The 22,097-nt window shown below is 50.2% G+C and overlaps 1 protein-coding gene across 1 annotated transcript in view; it reads left to right on the top strand.

Moving 5' to 3' along the window:
* KCNN3 (potassium calcium-activated channel subfamily N member 3) overlaps positions 1-22,097 on the top strand; it is a gene marked incomplete at its 5' end in the record, with an annotated part of 170,172 nt that overhangs the window by 42,281 nt on the left and 105,794 nt on the right. The window contains one exon of the mRNA XM_082615534.1: positions 8,574-8,669. Within this exon, the coding sequence (XP_082471660.1) occupies positions 8,574-8,669 (96 nt within the window). The remainder of the gene's footprint in view (positions 1-8,573; positions 8,670-22,097) is intronic.

Below are 22,097 nucleotides of genomic sequence, written 5' to 3'. Positions count from 1 at the left end.
CAGTAGATATTTGCAAGGAGAACCCATCATGGTGATGGCAAACTGAGCAGCCTTCCGGCAGGGCTCTGCCACACCTCGGGGGTGAAGAAAGATTAAGTGATTCTCTGTAATTGAGGACCCCCCAGGTTGCCAGGATGCATGTTCTGACTAGGACAAGAGACCTTTCGTATGTGCTTCTCCCAAGATGATAGCAGGGACTGGGACCTTCAGAATGAGATGCATAGTGACAGGTGTGCATTCATCAAAGCTGGAGAAGGCTGTATGGGCTTTTTGACACCACAAGAGTGATGTTAATTGCTGACTGGCCAAGAGTGCTCACATTCCACAAGCAGAGGAGGATGAAAGGTAATCAGGAGCAGATTGTTTATTGGAGAAGGAAATAAAGTGGCTACGTGAGAGGTTTGGAGGTGACTTCCAGTATAGGGATCTAGGCTTTTGGAGAACAGATAAATTTAGAGTTGTTATATCTTCAGAAACAGGGGAGACAGGGTGGGCAGGGATGCCTACCCCGTGAGCATAAGCCTGGGGGACCCAATACCCAGGTTCTAAGCTTTGCTTCAACACAGGCTGGTGTTTGATAGGGGCCGAGCCAGCCCCACTGGGCCTCAGTGTCCTCATGTAGAATGAAGGGTGGGGATGAGCTGACCTCCAGGGGTGCCTCCAGGCCTGGTGTCTATATTTTTATTGGTATTTGTCTTGGGGAGGGGCTCACTTATTGAGGACTTTTGCATAGGCACATATGATGCCAAAATCAGAATGAGGCTTCACAGAGGCACTTGTTTGTTTAGCTTTATTGGGGGCTAAGTACCTGAGAAAGCTGAAGCCAGATCTGTGAAAAAGTCAGAGCCTTTCCAACATAGAGATAGGCTGCCTTGATAGGAAGTGAGTTCCCTGTCCCTGGAGGTAATCAAGCAGAGACTGAATGACTATATGCCAGGAATCTTACAGAGGAGAGTCATGAGCCATTTAACTAGATGGCTTTTACATTTCCTTTTTTTTTTTTTTTTTTGCGGTACGCGGGCCTCTCACTGTTGGGGCCTCTCCCGTTGCGGAGCACAGGCTCCGGACATGCAGGCTCAGCGGCCATGACTCACGGGCCTAGCCTCTCTGCGAGGCTGTGTGGGATCTTCCCGGACCGGGGCACGAACCCGTGTCCTCTGCATCGGCAGGCGGACTCTCAACCACTGCGCCACCAGGGAAGCCCTACATTTCCTTTTAACTCTAAGGAGCTCCACTGCTTATGCATATGACTAACTGTTCAACAGAGTCTCCTCAAGGCTATGATGTCAGCCCCAGCCTTCTGCACTTCTTTCTTGTGCCTCTAGAGCAGCAGTTCTCATCCCTGGCCTGCACATTTGAATCGCTGAAATAGTTTTTTAAATGCCAGTGTCCAGGCCTCATCTGCAGAGATTTGATTCAATTATTCTGGGGTGGGGGTCAAGGTCCCTCAGTTCTAGAATGGCCTGGGCTGTTGGTGCCTGGTGGGCATCCTTCCCACCTGCATACTCCCTGATGGGGTGAGGAGACTCAACCCCCCTCTGGTTTCATTCTGCCTTGGTATAGAGCTCAAAACTTTGACCCTTCCACATTCATTCACCCAACAAACATTTGTTAAGTGCTTATTTCATGTTGGAAGAGTCCTAGTAGGCCAGCTCTTGGCTACTTTAGGAGCAGCAAGCCCCAAACTGCCTTCAGAAAGACCTCATCATGTGTATTCCTACCTCCTACACTTAGCACAGTGTCTGGCACATGGCAAGTATATAATAAAACATTTTGACTGAATTGCATGGAATCTTTGCCGATGTTGTAAGTGGGGCAGGAAAATAAATGATAAGCAAGCGTGCAGTAGAGAATTCATGATATGCCATTTCCCCTCTGCTCAGACCTTGTAAAGGAAATCATCTCCTTAATTGGAATTATGTTTGTGGCCTTAGGGGTGACCCATCTGACTTGATATTTTGGTAGCGTGGTCTCCCAAATGACCATTTTTTCCTCCTTGGGGCATCGCACAGCAGGAGAGCCGAGGCCTGGGGCGGATGATTTCTTCTTAATTGGGGTCGTTGTGCTGGTTTCACTAACCATTACCAGGCCACCCTCTACTCAGACCCGAATGCCCTTGTGTTAACTGCATGTTGTCCCTCAGCCATCAGGTTCCATCTCCTTCTGGGAGTGACAAAGTGGAGGGCCACAGAGAAATGAAACTTGACTTTATGATGTTGACTTTTTGAGTTTCATTTTGAGACCATTGGCATCCTTCACTCCACAAGCATTTCCTGCCTGCCCGCCCCATACCAGGCCTGGTCTGGGCTGCACTCGCAGCAACGATGCAGACCCCCAGCCCTGATGTCAGGCTGCTGACTGTCTGTCATGCTACTAAGTGACCGGGGTTTAATGGTGACATGACCGGGGCCTCATCAGAGAGTGGGGTGAGATGGGGACATTAGTCCTGCCCAGGAAAACTGGGCATGGAAGGTGATGTTCTGATGACAGGCAGCCCGTGTGTCATGAGACTCTCTGGGTGGAGAGAGCACAGACCTTTGGGTCTAACTTCTGCCTGGGTTGGAACCTGACTTCTACTCTGTCCGTGCTTGGGGATGGTGGGCAAGTGACGGAACCTCCCCGGGCCTCGCATGGGGTTGTTCCGAGGATCTAAAGCAATTACAACAGCGCCTGGCAATGGTAAGCGCACAGTAGATGTAGGCTGTTGTTTTTATCATGTTCCTTTAGTTGTATTTGGGAGTTCAGGAAGGAAGTGTCTACCTCCTTGACACATCTCAAAATTTTGTTCCTTTCATTCAGATATTCAGCATTCAACTGATACTTATTGACCTGCTATGTGCTGGACAATGTCTGAGGCGCCAGGATGTAGAAGTGGACAAACAAATTTGTTTTGTTTTGTTCTGTTTTGGTTTTTGCGGTATGCAGGCCTCTCACTGTTGTGGCCTCTCCTGTTGTGGAGCACAGGCTCCGGACGCGCAGGCTCAGCGGCCATGGCTCACGGGCCCAGCCGCTCCGCGGCATGTGGGATCTTCCCAAACCAGGGCACGAACCCCCAGGGTTCACCCTCCTACCCCATCGTGACAGCTTTGCCTGTTTCCCCTGTTTGCAAGTTGGACATCCAAGGACGCAGAGGGTCTGAGTGATTCCATTCTGGACCATGAGTGACCAAATAGGTAGCTGACTTCTGGTAGGAGCCAGGCTGGGTAGTCACTCTGAGAATGCCAGGAAGAGCCAGGGATGTACTTAAATCAGGCAGCTCAACCTGGGACCATGAGCCTGAGCTAAGAGATGAGCATGAGGGTGAAAGGTGTGGAGAGTGGACGAGAATGAGAGATTATGAGAAAGAGGCAGGATGAGAGCAGAGGAAGGAGGAAGGCAGGGGCTTGGCACTGGTATGAAAGCACCAGGTTGAGGAAAGAAGCTCTGTCTCCTCAGAGAACAGCAATCATGAATGCAGTCTTCCTGGCTAGTGGATAAGGGGCTGGTTTTAATTTGCATAGCGTTAATTAGCAAGTGTCTAATTAGGACAACCATTACAGAGCCACAGTATTAAGCTGATGCTGAATGTCAATCAATTTGGGAGCCTCTCCATGAAATTGGAGGAAAAGTTGACCTTATTAAACTGAAAAGATTTCTAAATCAATTATTTCCCAAGTCGAATGCACAAAACGTAAATCTTAATTCAGTAGATACAGACTTTAGATGATATTACCTCTTCCCCTTTAGGGGTTCCAGCCAGTGACAAAGATCATGAATGGATCACATATGTACACACACACACACGCACACACATACTTTGGGGAAGGCACCTGCACATCTATACCTGATATTTAACTTCTGTTCAGTGCCCCTCTAGGACTCTGCCTGCATGGTTTTCTGTTATTTTCAAACGTTCCAAACAATATAATACATTTAGCTTCAAAGTCTCTGGAAAATCTACCGTAATCATTACAATTCTGGCTTGTCTTTGGAAGCTACAAGGCGACCGGGAGAGCAATTTGTATGGCTGGCTCAGAAGCTGGGAACACACTCCATCACAGTCTGCACAACCTCGGGGGAGGAAGGGCTAGAGCAGTTCTGAGAAGCCTCATTGAAGGAATTGGAGGCTGGAAAGGCCTGACCAGCCGGGCAGGTGGGGTGTTGGTGCACAGGCAGGGCACAGAACCTGGAAGTAGATGATCTGGAGTAAATCCTGGCTTCTTCAATCCTGACTTGGCCATTTGTTGGCCATGTCCTTGGACAAATTAGGTAACTTCTTGGAGCCTCAGTTTCCTCCTCTGTAAAAGTGGGTTGCCGATGTCCACCTTGCATGGCAGGCCCCTACAGTAGTGCTTTATAACAGATTGTTGTCATCAACAAGTCACAGATCTGTGAAGGGCTGGCTCATGGCTTGGAGCAGAACAGGACCACGTGGATAGGGGCATCTTGCAGGAATGTGGTTCACCCTCCTTCCCTGCTAGGAATCCCCTCTACAGCACCCTTGATGGCTGTAGCCAACCTCTCCTAAGATGACAGGAACTCACTATCTCACATGGGAGCCTAGTTCATTTTGAAGGCAGGGGGGAAGCGTGGTATATAGAAAAATCTGATATATAGCTAAAGTCTGGGCTAGCTGTATGACCTTGGAAAAGTCACTTTGTCTCTATGACCCTCAGTTTTGTTTTGTTTTGTTTTGTTTTTTAATCAGTAAAATGGAGACATTATGACTTCATCTGTAGGGTGAGAATGCGAAGTAATCTGTATAGAAGGCATAGTCTAGGACCTGGTATGTAGTCAGTACTTAATAAATGTTAGGTAAAAATAAAAGTACTATTATTAAGTAGTTTCAAGAAGCACTTATTAAGCACCTATTGTACTCAGATCATCAAAGGTAATACAATTGAGTACCCTGACACTTTATAGAATGACACTATATATTTGCAGTCTTTTTTTACATTAAAAAAGTAAAAAATAATTGGGAATATACCATATTTACAGTTTTGGGGTCTGGGTTTTTTTTTTTTTTTTTTTGTGGTACGCAGGCCTCTCACTGTTGTGGCCTCTCCCGTTGCGGAGCACAGGCTCTGGACACGCAGGCTCAGCGGCCATGGCTCACGGGCCCAGCCGCTCCGCGGCATGTGGGATCTTCCCAAACCGGGGCACGAACCCGTGTCCCCCGCATCGGCAGGCGGACTCTCAACCACTGTGCCACCAGGGAAGCCCGGGGTCTGGGTTTTTGACTTGATATTATATCATGAACCTTTCCTGATATCTTCAAATATTCTCTGCAGAAGTGGCTTTAAGTGGCAACATAGTGTTCCATCACTGGCTATTCTCCAATTTACTTACCCACTCTAATATTTTGGGGCATTTAGGAATAAATGGCTTTAAAAAACATCTCTCCTCTGTTGGGATATAATTCTTAAGCATTCCTGTGTATTAAAGATATTACTCTATTGAAAAATTCTGAGTTGCAGGGGAGAAGTGTTGACCAGTTGACCACAGGACTCCCTTCCAGCCCTATGAGTCCCTTTGGCCCTTGGATAGCAGTGAGTGGGGGCTGAGCAGGTGTGCGTACATACACACATGTGGTGTACGGCAGCTAATTAGCCAGCCCTGAGTTGCTGCCATCACCCAAAGAAGCATATCAATTTCAAGCTTCACTGGAGTTCAGACAGCAAAGAAAAGATGATAATTCAACATTTTAACAAATAGAAAACATTTCTAATCCAGCCAGATTTCTTTGACGTATTTTCCTGCTATTAAAAATGGTTGATGGTTTATTTTTTATTGACATGTGGTTGATAGAGAATGCAAGGAAATCTGTGAAGTAGTGAGCATTCCCACTGATCCAGTGCACACTCGTCTCCCCATGGGGCTGGGGCTGGCCGATGAGGTTTTCACTGGCCAAAACCAAGAAGCAGGTGGAGTTGCCTCTTATGTAAAGGCTTTGAGTTTTAGAACAAAAGAAGAAGCTCAAAGGAGAGGAGACAGCATCTGGCCCCTTTCCCTTCACCTCTTCCTCTAAAAATGATGGAAATAGACTTGGATTCCGATTTCAGTTACTTTCTGCCAAAAGAAATAAATTAGAGTTTGAAATGTGCAGCTGATCCCAAACCCTTCCCTGGGGAGGCATGATGCTCCCCAGATGTCAGACCCCTTTGAGAAGAAAGTTATGGTCATTTCTGGCTCGAAAACATCGTGATCTGTCCCCAGTTGATTCCTGTAGGGAGGTAGTCTTTTCCTAAAAGTCTGAGTGTCCCTGAATTCACCACCTGCTCTCTTCAGCCCCAGTAGGTCTTGTGGTTTGGGTGATGTTTCAGGCATCCAATAGTGCTTTCAAAGAGTGGAACCTACCTGAGGGCTGGAACTGTGTTCTGTTTTCCTTTGGGCCCTTAACTGGAGCAGCAGAATACCCACCAAGGCACCTCTGTGCATGTGCACTGAGTAAATGATTGCAGGCTGCTTTTCATTAAGTGTAGAACATGCAAGAGGCTAAATGAAAAGTGGATTATGCTTAGACCGTCGTCTCTGGGCAGGGCAGAATGGAGAATTTTCCCCACAGCTGGATGATCCTGTACAGTGTAGAAAGCTGGGGTTTGTGTATAAGCCAGATTGGAAACTTCTGGTGGGCAGGGACCCTCTATAAATATCCTGCAGTATCTAGCACACTGTTGGACATCTAGCAGGTGCTCAAGAAATGGGAAGTTGTTGAAATCGTCATGAAAGAAAGAAAGAATGAATGAGCTCCTTCATTAGTTCTCCCTTGGGTCCCCAGCACTAGCTTGTGTCTGGCACAGAGTGGGCCCCAAAACTATATCAAATAAATGAATGGTAGATTGGCAGACACCAGGGAGAGCTGCTTCCTTTCCATCTCAGCCTGCAGAGGGTGGTTGAGAACAGGGACTTGGGCATCTGGGAGTCCTGGGTTTAAGTCCAAGCCCTCCACTGACTCTAAGTGGCTGCCATATTGGACACACCCCCTAACGCTGGAGATCTCAGCCACCTCTCCCTCTGTCTCTGAAAGCTTGCTTTCTTGGACAGTGATGTCTCCCTCCCTAGCTCTATTGTAGGTTTCACGTGGTAATTAATCATATCCTACCTTCCAAACGCCTTCCATTATTGTCTTAAGTAGTCATTTGGGTCTGTGTAAATGGGCACTTCTCACATTTTTACTGTTTCCCATTGAGAGTAGGCCTGAGGGCTTACGGGCAGTGCTCTGGGCTGGGAGTCAGGCTGAGAGTCAGAGGTCTTGGCTTTGAACTCTGGCATGAGCCACTCACCTCTCTGAGCCTCTGCCTGTAATATCTATAAAGCTGGGCCAGAGGCCAAGGACTGTCTCAAGGATGGATGAGAACAAGATGTGAAACCACCTTGTAAACTGTAAGGTGCTTCACAGACATCAGACATGTTATGATTCTGGAGCATGGGGGCTGTTTCTCATGTGGCGTGCCTCTCTCAGGATGTGTGAGGCCACAACACAGTGCTTGGAAGTACTGCCTGGCTTTCTGCTACCTTTGCTCAGGGCTGTGTTCCTGCCTTCCTTTGGGACTGGGAGCTGCCTCTACTCCCTGGCTTCCAAATGCCCAGGAGGCACCAGCCCTGTGGAGGAGGTGAGGTAGATGATAGTAGCCAGCCCTCACAGGGCCTGGCACTGGGCTAGGCATTTTACATAGACAAATGCCTTTATCCTTCACAGCAGCCCTGAGAGGTAGGTACTGATGTTATCCCCATCTGATGCCTGAGGCAATTGAGCACAGAGAGATGGAGCGAGCAGCCTGAGGTTACGGGACTAGTAAGCAGCTACGTCAGGGTTTGGATTCTGTGGGCTGGTCCCAGAGCTCTTGGTGCTACCCACGTGACGTGGGTCCCCTAAGCTGCCCTGGGGCTGGAGGACTGCAGTGAAGGCAAATGGCCCACCCTGCCTCCCCCAGCCTCAGCTGGAGGGACCCTCAGGGCCTTTCTCCTGCCCAGGACCCCTATCTGCTCCTGTGCTCGGCCCCCTTCTCTTTCCAGTAGCTCCTCTGCCACCCTCGCTTCCCTCCCTGCCCTTGGCCCTAAAACGGGAGATGAGAGCTGCTGCCAGGACATTCTCATTCATTCCTGAAAGAACTCTGCATTGTCAGAGATGGAAGGGACCTCAGAATCCTCTGGTTCAGGTTTGTTAAGAGAAAAGAGAGGCTCAAGCTGGCACAGCATATAACAGCAGCATAGAAAAGAATTATGTTCATATGACTTCTGAGCATGGAGGCAAATATTCTAAACAACACATCAGCAAACTGAATCTAGGCATGTATAACAAACAGAATACATCACGCCCAAGCAGGTTCATCGCAGGAATGCAAATATGATTTAACCCTAGAAAACAGAGACTCAGAGGGCAGCTGCTGAGACAGAGCCAGCCCAGGGCCCAGCCCAAGGTACTTTCGGGGCTCAGGCTACCTTTGTGCTGTATCCCGCTCTCAGGAGGCGCTGGTGACAGTCTTTTCTTTGCCTTCACTGCCCCTCATCCCCACCCCTTAACACAGCCTCAGAGTAAAATGAGATGCTCCATCCCGGATTTCCCTAATCCTCTCTTTCCCTTTCTCCTGCAGGATTCCATGTTTTCGTTGGCCCTGAAATGCCTTATCAGTCTGTCTACCATCATCCTTTTGGGTTTGATCATCGCCTATCACACACGTGAAGTCCAGGTAGGTGCCCTCGCCCACACCCCTTCATGCAGGGGCTATTCCTTTGCTCCAGGCTGAGCCCGTCCCCCTTCCCAAACCCACCCTTTCAGTAGCTACTTGGGTGATTTCACCAAAAGGTATCTGAGATTGTGGATCTTCTCTTTTGGTTTGGACCCTCGTGGGAGAGGGAATTGTGAGGCTGCCCTGTGGCTTTAGAACAACTGTGACGTTATCTTCAAGTGGGGATCCCAGAGGCAAACACGACTTCATGATTTGGGGGGCAGTCCTGCTTAGAATTTTCATTTTGCACCATTCTACTGTGAGACTTGCTTTGCCCTTTCTGTCTCTTGCTGGATCCTTTCTGAACTTGAGCCACTGAGTCCCCCAAGTGAAACAGACCTGCCTCCTGTGCCCCTGCACACACACACACACACACACACACACACACACACACACACTGCACCAGATACCACCGGGAATCTGTATTTCTGACTGGTGTAGACTTTACTCCCACTGGACTCTGCCAGGGAGGAGACATTTTCTAGATAGAATAGAATCTGCTGTAGTTGAGGGGGCCTCTGTTTCTTGCTGCCCAGGAGTTACTTGGCACCCAGAGAGATATTGGCTTAACCTCTGGGGTGCACTCCAGTTTGGCCGATGTAAGGAGGATGGTTCGACCTGGGCTGGGAAGGGCAGGCAGGAGTGAGCAGATCTGTAGCATCTTCTCATGACAATGGGTCTCCCTCTCAATGGGCCCTTCGGGCTGACCTGCTCTGCTGGGGCCCTGGGTAGTTCTAAAGTATCCAGATGTTTTTTCTCACATGCATACGCATCTAAATATAACTCCCGTCATTTGGCTGGCGGAGCACAGATAGATCCACATCTGGGCAGCAGGCAAGAAATTGACAAAGACCAGAACTCAGAGTCAGAAAAGCTGGGGCCGAGTCTCGCCCATGACCTCTTCTTACAGCGTGTCTTTGGCCAGCCCTGAGACCTTTCTGGACTGGAACATGTGAACTTTTCCTCGACTGGAACATGGGGGGTTTTATTCTGCCATTTATGGGTCGTTGTGAGGATGAATGGGGAGTGTATGAGAGAGCTCTGTAAACTGTAAAACACTTCAAATCTCATCGCTTTTGTCACTCAACATTTCTGGGCTGAGCGGCTGCACAGGCAGAGACAGGTCGGTGCCTCCTGCTTCTGGAGGGGCTCTGCTTTGTCACTGGGTGTCAGGGACCTCTGCGGATGGCCTGGGCGTGGGAGCCCTGGCTCCAGGCCCCTTACCTCCACTCTGTTGATGACCAGAGTCATCAACAATCTAGAAGGTGGGGACTCTTTAATCTCTGGGGGGATCACAGGTTCGGGGACTGAGTTTGTGCTCTGAAGGCTGAGAGTCCCAGATGCCACCAAGCAGCTTCCTTCATGGCGTCTGATCTGGACAACGCAGGTGGGCTTTAACCCAGACCGTGGTCCAGTCAACCCCAGAAAGGAGCCAGGAGTACAGGCAGGAGGAACGGGCCAGGATCAGAGACAGGACCATGAGTCACAGTCGGGGGTCCAGGCTGGGTTCACCCCACCCCAAACCAGCTGTGAGACCCATGTATCGCCTCAACTTCTCTGAGCCCCTGAACCCTCATCTAGAGGGCATCTATACTACTATGTATCACCTTGACCTGTGCAGAGGGGTTGCAGAGGCCAGAGAAAAAGGCAGAGTCATGAATTCATCTGTGATCCAGGCTTGAGGGAGGGGAGAGGAGCTGATCTCAGCCTCACGCCCGCACGATGGTTCCACTCAGCCTGACTGCTGCTGCTTTCTACTCCAGGCATTGGGATGGGAAGAGCCAGGCATCCCTCCCTCTGATTCTCTTGGGGTCCTGCCCCACCTCCCCCCAGGGCTTGCAGCCTTGGCTCTCAGACCTGATCCCACCCAGCTGCAGTTGTGACCTCAGTTCTGGCCTGGTGGCAGGGCCATGATGCTGATAGGCTAGCACCTCGCTGGGCACACTTTGTCCATCCTCAGCTCATAGCCAGTCTCTGCTTCACCCTAATTATGGGCAGCAGAGGATGCTTTTCAGTCACTTGTCTTGGCCTGACACTCACAGTTTGGAGAAACAAAGTGAAGTCAGTGGCATTAAATCCTGGCTCAGACGCTTCAGCCTGAATGACCTTGAGCCAATAACAGCTTCTCTGGGCCTCGTCGGTTTCTGCATCTGAAGTATGGAAGTCATATCACCCACCTTGCTGAACTCATAAGCAGGGGGGGTAACAGTTGACAGTGCAGAGTGGGCCTTCGTGAAATGGTCTCTTTCCTCTGACCTCTGTCCCACTGCTTCCAGCTGGACCTCGTCCATGTACAAGCTGTGCCCACCAGATGGTCACTGTCACAACTGCCCGGTACTGGCGGGTGATTGGACTTCCTCCCTGCTCTGGCCTAGCCCTGCCTGCACTCTCAGCTCCCACTGCCCAGCCCCTTATCCTACCTGGCCCACTGTCACGTGGGGAGTCACCAGAACCTGGCTCCCTCTGTGCCTCTTACCTGTCCAGTGAAGTTCTTTCTTCTGGAAAGGTCTAGTGGGACCTTCTCCTGCCAGAGGGAAATGGGAATGGTTTGGGCCCAGACAGTCAGCAGGACCCTTGTATGCACTCACCTGACCATATTGTGATTTTCTGTTCTGTATCTTTTTCCCCACCCCCAGGGACAATGAGGCTGTTAATCTTTGTATTTCCAGGGACCCATGGTGTCTGACAGAGAGCAGGTGTCTGCAGGGCATATTTTGAATGAAAGAGTGCTGGATTCAAGCTATCTGGTTTCCAAAGCCTTTTAGACCATGACTCAGCTCTGTGGTCTTGGGCCTCAAGTTTCCACATCTGTTCACTGGGGATCCTAAGCACCCATCCCGCCCTGCCCCCTCCCGATTCTGTAATTCTCTGGTCGAGGTTGGTGTCCGCCGGCTGGGGGACCTGCTTCCTGAGAGTGGTGGGAGGGTTATCCCAAGCGTGATTGCCAGTGCTTATCCAGAGGGGACGCTTGGAAAGCCTCTTCAGTAGGGAGAGGCCAGCTGCTGCTCACCTGTTGGGAAGTAGGGCAGGGTGAGGGTATGGCTCCTCTCCTCCGTGAGGTGAAGTCAGGGGCCTGTGTTAAGGATATGCTTGCCACTTCCTCATCAACACCAGTTACTGGTCACTTGGCTAAATTTTAGCAGGAACCAGATGACCGTGTTTCCACCTCCCCCCAGCCCTGCCCCAGCCGCTCACATCCAGGCCTCTGGCCCTGGCCCAGCACACACAGGAGGCTAGGCTTACCTTCTAGAATAGTGTTCATACTTGTTATTAGTTTGGACAACTTGTGTTTTTGAGAAAGAAGACTCTGAAACATTATTGGGAACCTCTCAACCAAACTCTGGCTTCAAGTCATGCACCTGAGGCTCGGTAGGTCCTCAGAGGTGACAGGAGGGGGGTGCACCCCTCACCAGTGCAGGAGGCCCCTCCAGCCTCTGTGGGCTGGCCTGTCACTGGGACTCACTGCCTCTTGAGGGAGGCTCTCCCTGGCTGGACAGTGTGAGTTCCAGAAAGTCTGCCCTTCCGCTGAGAGGAAACGGGCCTCTCTGAAAATTCCACTCAGCCCGCCTCTCTTCTGGAGTAGGGAAAAGAGGTGCCTGTGTTTCCCATGAGGCAGCCCCTGTTGTTTGAGGATGGCTGCCCCGTGTCTCCTTGGTCTCCTCTTCTCTTGGCATCTTGGAACACGGAGCCTTCAAAGGCCCGGGCATCTGTTCTCCTTAGGCTAGCGTGTCCTGGAAAGAAATGAAAAGCAAAATGCATTGGTTGTTGTGTTATTTATCAAAACTTTGAAAACTGCGCTCTCCCTTGGAGAGTCCATTTATTCCTGTGGTTTGGCGATCACCAGCACCTCCCAGATCGGCAGTGCAAACCTCCTCTTCCCAGGCTGCAGACTCACATTTTAGGGGCCATCGGCACACCCCTGGCTCAACATGTAACTCCCTCCCTCCCTTCCTCTCTCCCTTCCTTCCTTCCTTGCTTCCTCTTTCTGTCTCTCTTTGTTTCTTCTCTTTTCTCTCTCTTTTTGTTTCTTTTCTTTCTATTGAATATAGTTGATTTACAACGTTGTATTAGTTTCAGGTGTACAGCAAAGTGATTCAGTTATATATATATTATTTTTTAGATTCTTTTCCATATGGTTTATTACAGGATATTGAATATATTTTCCTGTATAGCTATAAAGTAGACCCTTACTGTTTATACAGTTTATATGTAGTGGTGTGTATCTGTTAATCTCAAACTCCTAATTTATTCCCCCTTTGGTAACCATAAGTTTGTTTTCTATGTCTGCGAGTCTGTTTCTGTTTTGTAAATATGTTCATTTGTATCATATTTTAGATTCCACATATAAGTGATATATGATATCTGTCTTTCTCTGACTTACTTCACTTAGTATGGTAATCTCTAGGGCCATCCATGTTGCCGCAAATGGCATTATTTCATTCTTTTTTTATGGCTGACTAGTATTCCATTGCGTGTCTATATAATATCTTCTTTATCTATTCATCTGTTGATGGACAGTTAGGTTGCTTCCATGTTTTGGCTATTGTAAATAGTGCCACTGTGAACATTGGGGTGCATGTATCTTCTTGAATTAGAGTTTTCAGCTTTTCTGGATATATGCCTAGGAGTGGAATTGCTGGATCATATGGCAACTCTATTTTTAGTTTTTTAAGGAAGCTCCATTCTGTTTTCTGTAGTGGCTGCACCAATTTACATTCCCACCAACAGTGTGGGAGGGTTCCCTTTTCTCCACACCCTCTCCAGCATGTATTATTTGTAGACTTTTTGATGATGGCCATTCTGACCGGTGAGACACTGAATGCTTTATTGCTCCCCCAATATCCTCCCTCCTCTACCCTTCTTACCCATCTAGTGCCTTCATTCATTCAGTGTGCACTTAACGAGGGTCTACTCTGTGCAGAGCCTGGGACAGGGGCCCAGTACTCTGTGCTGGAAACCCTGAAATCACTTTTGCTTCTCCAAGGGGTTGCCAATGTTGAGTGAATCCATGGCTCTAATGTCTTTAGTGCCATCCTGGAAGGCAGGACAGAAGGAGGCTGAGAACACAGATTTTAGAGTAGCCCAGCTTGCGTTCAAATCATGTTCTTTGTCACATTGTAGTATGTATGGTAGCCTTTAGCAAGTTACTGAATGCCTCTTAGTCTATTTCCTTTCTGAAAAATTGGACTAATAATAGTACCCATCACAGGGTTGTTGTGCAGATCAAATTAGATAATACGTGCAAAACACCTCAGCTTCAATGAGGACGTGTTTGCCGGGCTGACAGCATGGAAAGGATATCCCAGGCAGAAGTCTCAAAAGGAACAGAGACCCTGAGATGAGAAACTGCAGAGTGCATTCAGAACGCCTCCAGGACAAGGTCCTGGGCAGTGGGGCCGGTCTACTCTGGAGCATGGCAAGACCAGCAGGAACTCATCTGCCTTGCTGAAGAGTTTTGGAACTGTCCTGTGGGCAGAAGGGAGAACCATGGAAGGAGTTCAAGCAGGGGAGAGAGATGATCAGATTTGCATTTTAGCTGCAGCATGGCAAATGTTGCAAGGACCAATTTCAGAGGCAGGAAGACTAATTGGAAGCATGTTTCCGTGGTCGAGATGAGGGATGGTGACACCCTGAATCAGGCCAAGACAAGAGCCAGGACAGGAGAGACTGTGCATAAAAGATGTTGAACAAGTGGAATTGACCAGACTTGGTCAGTTATTAGGTTGGAGGTACTGTCTGTGGGGAAAAGAGGGGTCCAGCAGTTGCTTGGGTAACTCAGTGGCTGGGAGTGCCATTCATTATAGTTGAAACCGCAGCAGGAGGCTGAGGTGGGGAATGATCACCAGGTTAGTTTGGGAAGTTGAGGTTTGGGGGCTGGGCATCCAGCCGCCTCCAGGACAGTGATGCAGAGGATAGGCCTAGATGAGCAGGGGGCAGTGGGATGAGAGGAGGCATGGGACAGGTCCCCAGAGGGACATCATCGAGTGAGAAGTGGGAGGAGCCCACAAAGGAGAATGGAGAAGTCAGGGAGGTCAGAGGAGACCCCAAAGGGAGGGAGTCACAAAGCCGGGACAGAGAAGGAAGTGTCGGTTATGCCACAGGGGGGCCAAGGAGTTGGGAACCCCATTGGTCCTTTGCACCAGGCTGTGGTAAGGTCATTGTACCCTTCCTCAGCACAGTCACTGGGAGTGACAGTCACAGGGCAGTGGAAGGGGAAGCGAGGACCAAGTAGGAGGTGAGGAACATGGAGACACTGAATACTGGCCAGTCTTCTAAGAAGTTTGGCTGTGAATCGAGGGAAGGCAGAGTGGCAGCTGGAGAGGACACACTGCTGAGGGAGGGATGTTGGTCTGCTTGTGTAGCCTGGAGAGACTGCATATGTCTCGCAGCTGTCAGGAAGAAGCCAATTGAGAGGGAGAGGAAATAACCAGGGGCCAGGTTCTTGTCCAGGAGCACACAGGAGGGGAAGGGATCAAGCGCCCCAGGGAGGAAGTGCCCTGGCTCAGAGCCTGGGGGACATGATGGGGGGATGGGGGTGGGTGGGAAGTGCAGACACACCCACACCTGGAGATGTGGAACCAGCCTTGATGTCCTTAATGAAGCTACAGGGGCAGGAAGCTGCAGGACTGTGCCTGGCACACAGCATGACTCAATTAATGTTTGTCTAATTAAAATGGAGGGACTGCTGTGAACCTAGGATAGGACATAGGCAGTGGCAGATTTCCCATCATCCAGTGTGTGGATGGGAACTTATAGATCATTAATTTCAGTTGGTGGTTATTGGCCATATTCAAAGTAGAAAGCATCAATCAGATCAAAATCTGGTGTGGGCCTCCAGAGGCTTCCAGTCCACTTCAAATCTGACAGAAGGGCTTCCCTGGTGGCGCAGTGGTTGAGAGTCCGCCTGCCGATGCAGGGGACACGGGTTCGTGCCCCGATCCGGGAAGATCCTACATGCCGCAGAGCGGCTGGGCCTGTGAGCCATGGCCGCTGAGCCTGTGCGTCCGGAGCCTGTGCTCCACAACGGGAGAGGCCACAACAGTGAGAGGCCCGCTTACCGCAAAAAAAAAAAAAAAAAAATCTGACAGAAATATAACTATAGTGACAAGATATAGGTCTTCAACCTCATGAATTTGAAACAGGAGACCAATAAAAGGGGAGACTTTTAAGTTATTAGATGTGTAAAAGTAGATATTTTTATTAAATAGCAATAGAGTTCTCAGCTGACAGGGAAATTACTTCAAATTGTAGGACATAAATTATATTCAAGAGACAGCTCACATTGCAAAAAGGCTCACATGCCATGGCATGATGGTCCCATAGGTTGGAGCATCCTCCTGGATATGTATAACCTGCTGTCACAGGAACAGGGGCCTCTGGAATGCAGGAAGTGTCACTGGTCCAGATGCCTTGGGGGCCCACTGCTAAATGAGTCAGGGGCGTCTTCCCATCAGGGAGTGGACTCGATGGTTCAGGCTGAGTCTTTTTTTTTTTTTTTTTTTGCGGTACGCGGGCCTCTCACTGTTGTGGCCTCTCCCATTGCGGAGCACAGGCTCCGGAAGCGCAGGCTCAGCAGCCATGACTCACGGGCCTAGCAGCTCCGTGGCATGTGGGATCCTCCTGGACCAGGGCACGAACCCGTGTCCCCTGCATCAGCAGGCGGACTCTCAACCACTGCGCCACCAGGGAAGCCCCAGGCTGAGTCTTGCTCTGTGCTCTCACTCTCCCTTCTCCCTATAGAAGAAAGTGGGCTCAAGTCATATCCTGAACTTATCTGTAAGGTAAGGACTACTATGTGTCAGACATTGAGAATCCAGAAATAATTCAGACCCAGTCCCTACCTTTGGAAGCTGCTTGTCCTAGACCTTGATCCACTGTGACCCAGGCTGATAAGCCCTAAGGTATGAGGTGTGTGTGAAATACCATGTGGCCACAGTGGGCCAGTCAACTCTCATGGAGAGAAGAGGCTCTAACCAAGCCATGTATTCACTAGGAGCAGGGGCCTTGTGTATGTTTGGATGAAACTGGCCTGGAGCATTTCAGGGGCGTGAGAGAGAAGAGAAAGGAAGGTGTATCTGTCCTCCAGGGGAGATGGCAGCTGCCTCACCCTGGTGGGGCTGGGGTCTCTCCTTGCAGGCCCCGATAGATATTTCCTAAGGTTGTCCCTGGCTGGTTGGCTGATGGATTTGAATCGCCTTCACTGGGCTCACAGATGGGCCAGTGGCCAAGGGACTCCTTTAGAGCTGAGCAGATTGGGGACCCCTGAGATCCCAAGACCTCCAGATGGCCCTGTCAGCCTGCTAGGTCTGAGGACATGAGCTCCTTAACCCAGGTGTGCTGCACAGAGAGGAGGAGGGAACTCTAGGCCCCCAGGGTGGCTCCAGGACCATAGGGCTTGACAGGAAAATTCTGGATGGTGGCCTCCTCTGCTGAGCTCACGGCCGTCTCCTACTCCATGCTAATGAACACTCCCTAGACAGATGGCAGCACACGAGGGAAATTGGAAATGGGGTGTGTGTCCAGGGGACAGGGCCTGGCTAGGCCACCGTGCATGAGCTGAGGACGCCGCCTGCCCTCCCACCGGCCCACCTGCACCTGTACAGCTGGAGAGAAAGGAGGAAAGAGGGGGCGAGTAGCTGCTCAGTCCAAAGGCCATGAATCCTTGTCAGACTACCCTCCAAATACAGAAAGCTGAAAGGATGATGCGTTAGCAACCATGTCGGTGACGACGGTGTCACCTCATCTTGTCTAGTGCTTTGTAGTTTTGGGAGTGTTTTCACATGTCTTTTCAGACCTCTTGCCTCCCTGACTTCGCCTCTTTGACTTTTAGGGTTCAGCACAGATGCTTCCTCCTCTAGGAACCCTTCTGGCTGCCCCCACTCCCCGGGCAAGGCGCCCCTTCTAGGAGTTGGCTGGACATGGGCTCTGACACTGTATCTCACGTGCACCCGCTCTGGCTGTATGTCCATGGTGGTGGAGGCTGACTTCGATTCACTGCTCTGTCCCATAGCCAAGAGCACCCAGCACATATCAGGGATTCAATAAGTGTTACCAAATGAATGAACAGCAAGCCTGAGGGGCAGACAGGCCGATTTATTCCCCTCGCTCCATAGGAGAGAAAACTGAGTCTCTATAAGACTGAGAGACAGGCCTGAAGTCCACAGCTCTGGCTTGTGCATCGTGAGGGGTCAAGGGTCTCAGCGGGCTGTGACCTGTGAGCTGGGCTGGCCATGCCCTCTGTGACCCTCCCCACCATCCTCTCATCCCCTCTCGTCCCAGGCCTCAGTCCCAGAGCCTCTTCACTCTCAGATCTGTGGCTGGCCATGGATTGCCATGGTTACCACGTCAGCCCTGGCAGTCTCTGTGTGACATTTTGGTTTTATTTGCTAAATATTTGAACACTTGGCTTTAACCCTCTCTGCCCCAGAGAGGGCTTTCCTGCCACTTTGCCCCTTCCCTAGGGGCGATGGCCTCCTGCTGTTTTCTCCGGGCCCCAGAGACCATTGGGGCTGGCGTGCCTGGGGGAGCAGCAAGGCTGTTTCTCAGCCGCCTGTGTTGACTTTCTGTTTTGTCAGTTGGAAATGTCATCCTGTGTCATGCTTCTTGACAGGGCATGTGCTGTGTCTGTTAACAGGTGTGAAAACTGTTGCCCTGGGCATGTTGAGACTTGCCCCAGCCGGGAGGGCCGGTCCCAGACTTCCGGAGTCAGCTGCCTGCGGCTCCATTGACTTCCTGGCAATTGCCTCTTGCCAAGTCCTCCAGAAGCTTCCTCAGCTCCAGGACTCCAGGATGTCAGGGGTGTTCTCTGCCCTGAACCCTGGCAGGGGGACAGAGGGGAAACTGGTTTCTGGAGGAATCAGTGTTTGTAAATGGGGAGGTAGTGTCACCTGCCCTCCCACTCCTCCTCCCTGCTGGTGCCGGATGAGGTGGTGCTGGGAGGCTGAATCCACCAAGCTGTGTGTTACCTTGGAAACCACACACCGTCCTCACCTTGGGAAGTGAGGGGGTGCCGAGGAAGCTTCTCAAGAAGCTTCTGCTGTAATTCAGGGATACAAGAGATCACCGTCCAACATGGGCAGCTAAGTGAATGACAGGGTTGAGAAAAACAGCCCGAGAGCCTGCCCCATCCAAGGCGCTTCCACCTAGCAAGGCTCTGCCCCCTTTACAAGGTGAGAGGGACCTGTGGCCTGGTCTGTCTCGGGTACCAATCACCGTGCGAGCTTGGATAAGCTACTTCTCTCTCAAAGTGAGTTTTGTCATCTGTAAAATAGGCAGATTGGATCAGATGATCTCTGGGGCCTCTGACTGTATCCAGGATTCCATGCCTGAAGGATGCTCAGTGACAAGGGGACAAAAATGTGGGGAGAGTAGCTATGAATGGTTTTTGATAACAAGAACTGATAGAGTTTGCATTCAGGAGGCCCTCATACGGGACTGTCCCAGCAAACTGTCCCTTCTCCTAACTGCCTTGCTTCTCTGCCCAGAAAGGGAGCTGGCTGTCCCCTTAATATAGCCTTGAACTTGAAATAGCAAACAATCGAAAGAACAGTTCTTTGGCTCCAACATCCTAAAGTTTAAAGGTGACTCCTCTTAAATCTCTTACAAATATAATCTGGTCAGACATCGTAAAGCTTTTAGGATAATTAAAGTCAGTGACCGTGTTCCCTTCCTCAGTGTTTAGTTCCAGCTTCCTTCCATGAATACAAACTCCCATTTCTTCAGAGTCACTGGGGAGCGAGTGTTCAGTTTAATTCTGTTTCCCTGAGAGTGCCGATGTGTACTGTCCGTGACTTTTTCAGAGTTAATTCATTCTATTTTGTATTGTTGTTATTACTATTTTCAAGTGATGATCTCTTCCTTTTTCCATCAGGGATGGGCATCAGATCCCCTGTGCAATGTCTGGGCCCCACAGGCTAGTGAACCCCACTGACTGGGGATGTGTGTTTGGAAAGCACCACAGGGTTCCAGGGCTTACTCCTGATTAAGAAACATCGTGCTAGCTATAAGCTCCGCAAGGGCCATGCTTTCTCTTAATCGTCTGTGTGACTGTCCCTGCTGTGCCAATAAAGGGGGTTGTACGTAGTGGGAGTGTGATGATTCTAAATCTGGGCTAAAGATAATTGACTCTCTGAGGATTTGGGAAATTGGAAGGCATGGTAGAATTTTTAGTGTTTGGAGACTTCCTTACCATTTTCATTGCATTATAAGACCAAGAAAATTCTGATAATTCTAGTCTCTGTTCAGCAGGAAGCTGAAGTCACGTCTTTTTGCTTTTAAGAGAAAAGATGGCAAAATCACCACTGCTCAAATTCTCCCAAACCCAATAATTGGAAAAGAGATGAACTGTGCCGAGTTTATCTCTGAATTAAAGAATTCAATACAATTCAATCCAGCAGAATTCCATTTCCTCTGAACATATCACCAATACAAACCTGGTGGGTGGGTGGGAGGGACCCTAGGCTTGTGGTCAGTAGACCTGGGGCCAAGTTGTGACTTTGCCATTAAAACTTTTTAAAAATTATTGTAAATGTATATCATGTAAAATTTTACCTTTTTAACCACTTTTACGCATACAGTTCAGTGGCTAAATTCACCCATGTTGTTGTGCCACCCTCACCTCCATCCATCTCCAGAACTGACTTTGTCATTTTTATGTAACCTTCAGTCACCCGATGGCTCGTGGGTGTGGGCTCCCCTCTGAGTATGGTGGACTTTTTTCGTACACCGCCCCCTACCAGCATCCCCCGAACTTTCCTTCACCCTGTCCCGACATCCTCATATCACAGGCCCAGGTTCTGATTCCAAGTTTAGATCTGGAAAAAGGTTTGTAACTCCACAAATGATAATAATGACAGGCTCTATTTTTGATCTCATATGTGCGGGGAATTGTGCCCTTTATGATCTCAATGAATCCTCATGTCAGTCCTGTGAGGTGAATTCTGTTACTATCCCTGTTTTATAGATAAGACAACTGAGGCCTAAGAAGGTAAGCGATGTGGCCAAGGTCATGTGCCTGGTGAGAGGCAGAACTGGACTCAAGTGGGCTGTCTCCAAGCCTGTTATGCTTCACTTGGGGAGAGTGCTCCATCCTTGGTCTGTCTCTCCTGCCCCTAGTTCCTGCAGTACCAGAAGGTGGCTTGGAATTTGGGCTCAGCCATGGGGACTCCCCTCCAAAACAGGGCAAGGGCTCACATGACGAAGCCAAGGGCAGAACAGCAACCCTGCAGTAGCGCCCAGGGCCCTCAGCCCCAGCGGCACCTCCAGAAGGGACCTCCAGCCTCTGTTCTGCCCTGGGGTGGCTCCTCTGCCTGTTAGAAATCGCTTCCCTATCCTGGTTTCCCTCTTGTCTTCCTCTTGGGTCCCAGGCCTACCCCAAGGATGAGGTCCAGCACCTTCAGGGAGCTGGGAGCTTGCCAACCCCAGGTAGCATTCCCAGCCATCAGGACTGGATGATGCTTTGGTTTCCCCGCCTCCCCTCCTGATTCCTGCTTGGCTAGAGCCTTCTTCGAAGCTCTGGCTGCCTGGCTGGGCCCCACACTGGGTCTTATTCTTTTTTGCCCTCTCCCCACCCACCGGCTTCTGAGAGGCTAGTTCCTGCTTCCCTGCCAGTCCCTTGGCCCTCAGGACCAGCCAACGCCTATCTGGGCTGCGTCTGGTCTTCCCTTTGAACACTGAGCCTTGGGCCGCCAGTGGCTGGGGTGGGTCAGGCTTCAGCAGCCCCCTCAGTTTCCCCACCCCTCTTTCCTCCTCGTCCTGACTGCCCCTGTGGTAAGGGGCCAACAGCTTCATACCCAAGCCCCCCTGGGTTGGACACAGGACTTCCCAGGGTTTTCTCCTGCCCGCATGAAACATCCCCAGCTTCCCTGGCACTGTTAGGAGCCCTGTCTCCGTCCTGTCCCCACTCCTTTGCTCAGTGCCCCTTGCTCTGCACCTGCCCAGGGGTGTGAGCTGCTCAGGACAGAGGACCACCTACCTGCTTTCTCATTCCGTTACTGCAGCCAGAGACAGCCAGTGCACCTGACTTGCATAGCAGCCTATTAGTTCACATGGAGTGGAATGTTTATTAAAGCCCTCTGTCTTCTTCACAGAGCTGCCAAGCCACAGGCCTTCACCCCCTGCCCCTGATCTCCCACCCTTGCTTGTCCAGTTGGCTTTTGGGGACGAGAGCTGCACCTGTCGTTTGCCTCTGTCCCTTTTCCCTGAGTTTGTTTGGTTTTAGCCCTTCGTTCTAATCTGTCCGGGTCTTTTAGCATCTCACTCAGCAGCCCATGTTTGGGGCCCTCCCAGCTTCCTGTCCTCCCACATTTGATGAGCCTGACTGTGATAGCTTCATTCAAGCCATTGATACAAATGTGGAACCAGAAATGGAATCTGGGGAAGTAAACTTCC

This window comes from Mesoplodon mirus, assembly GCF_964341445.2.
Source record: "Mesoplodon mirus genome assembly, chromosome: 3".
Lineage (NCBI taxonomy): Eukaryota > Metazoa > Chordata > Mammalia > Artiodactyla > Ziphiidae > Mesoplodon > Mesoplodon mirus.
Note: the sequence above shows the minus strand (reverse complement) of the source record. Positions and strands in the feature narration are given on the sequence as shown.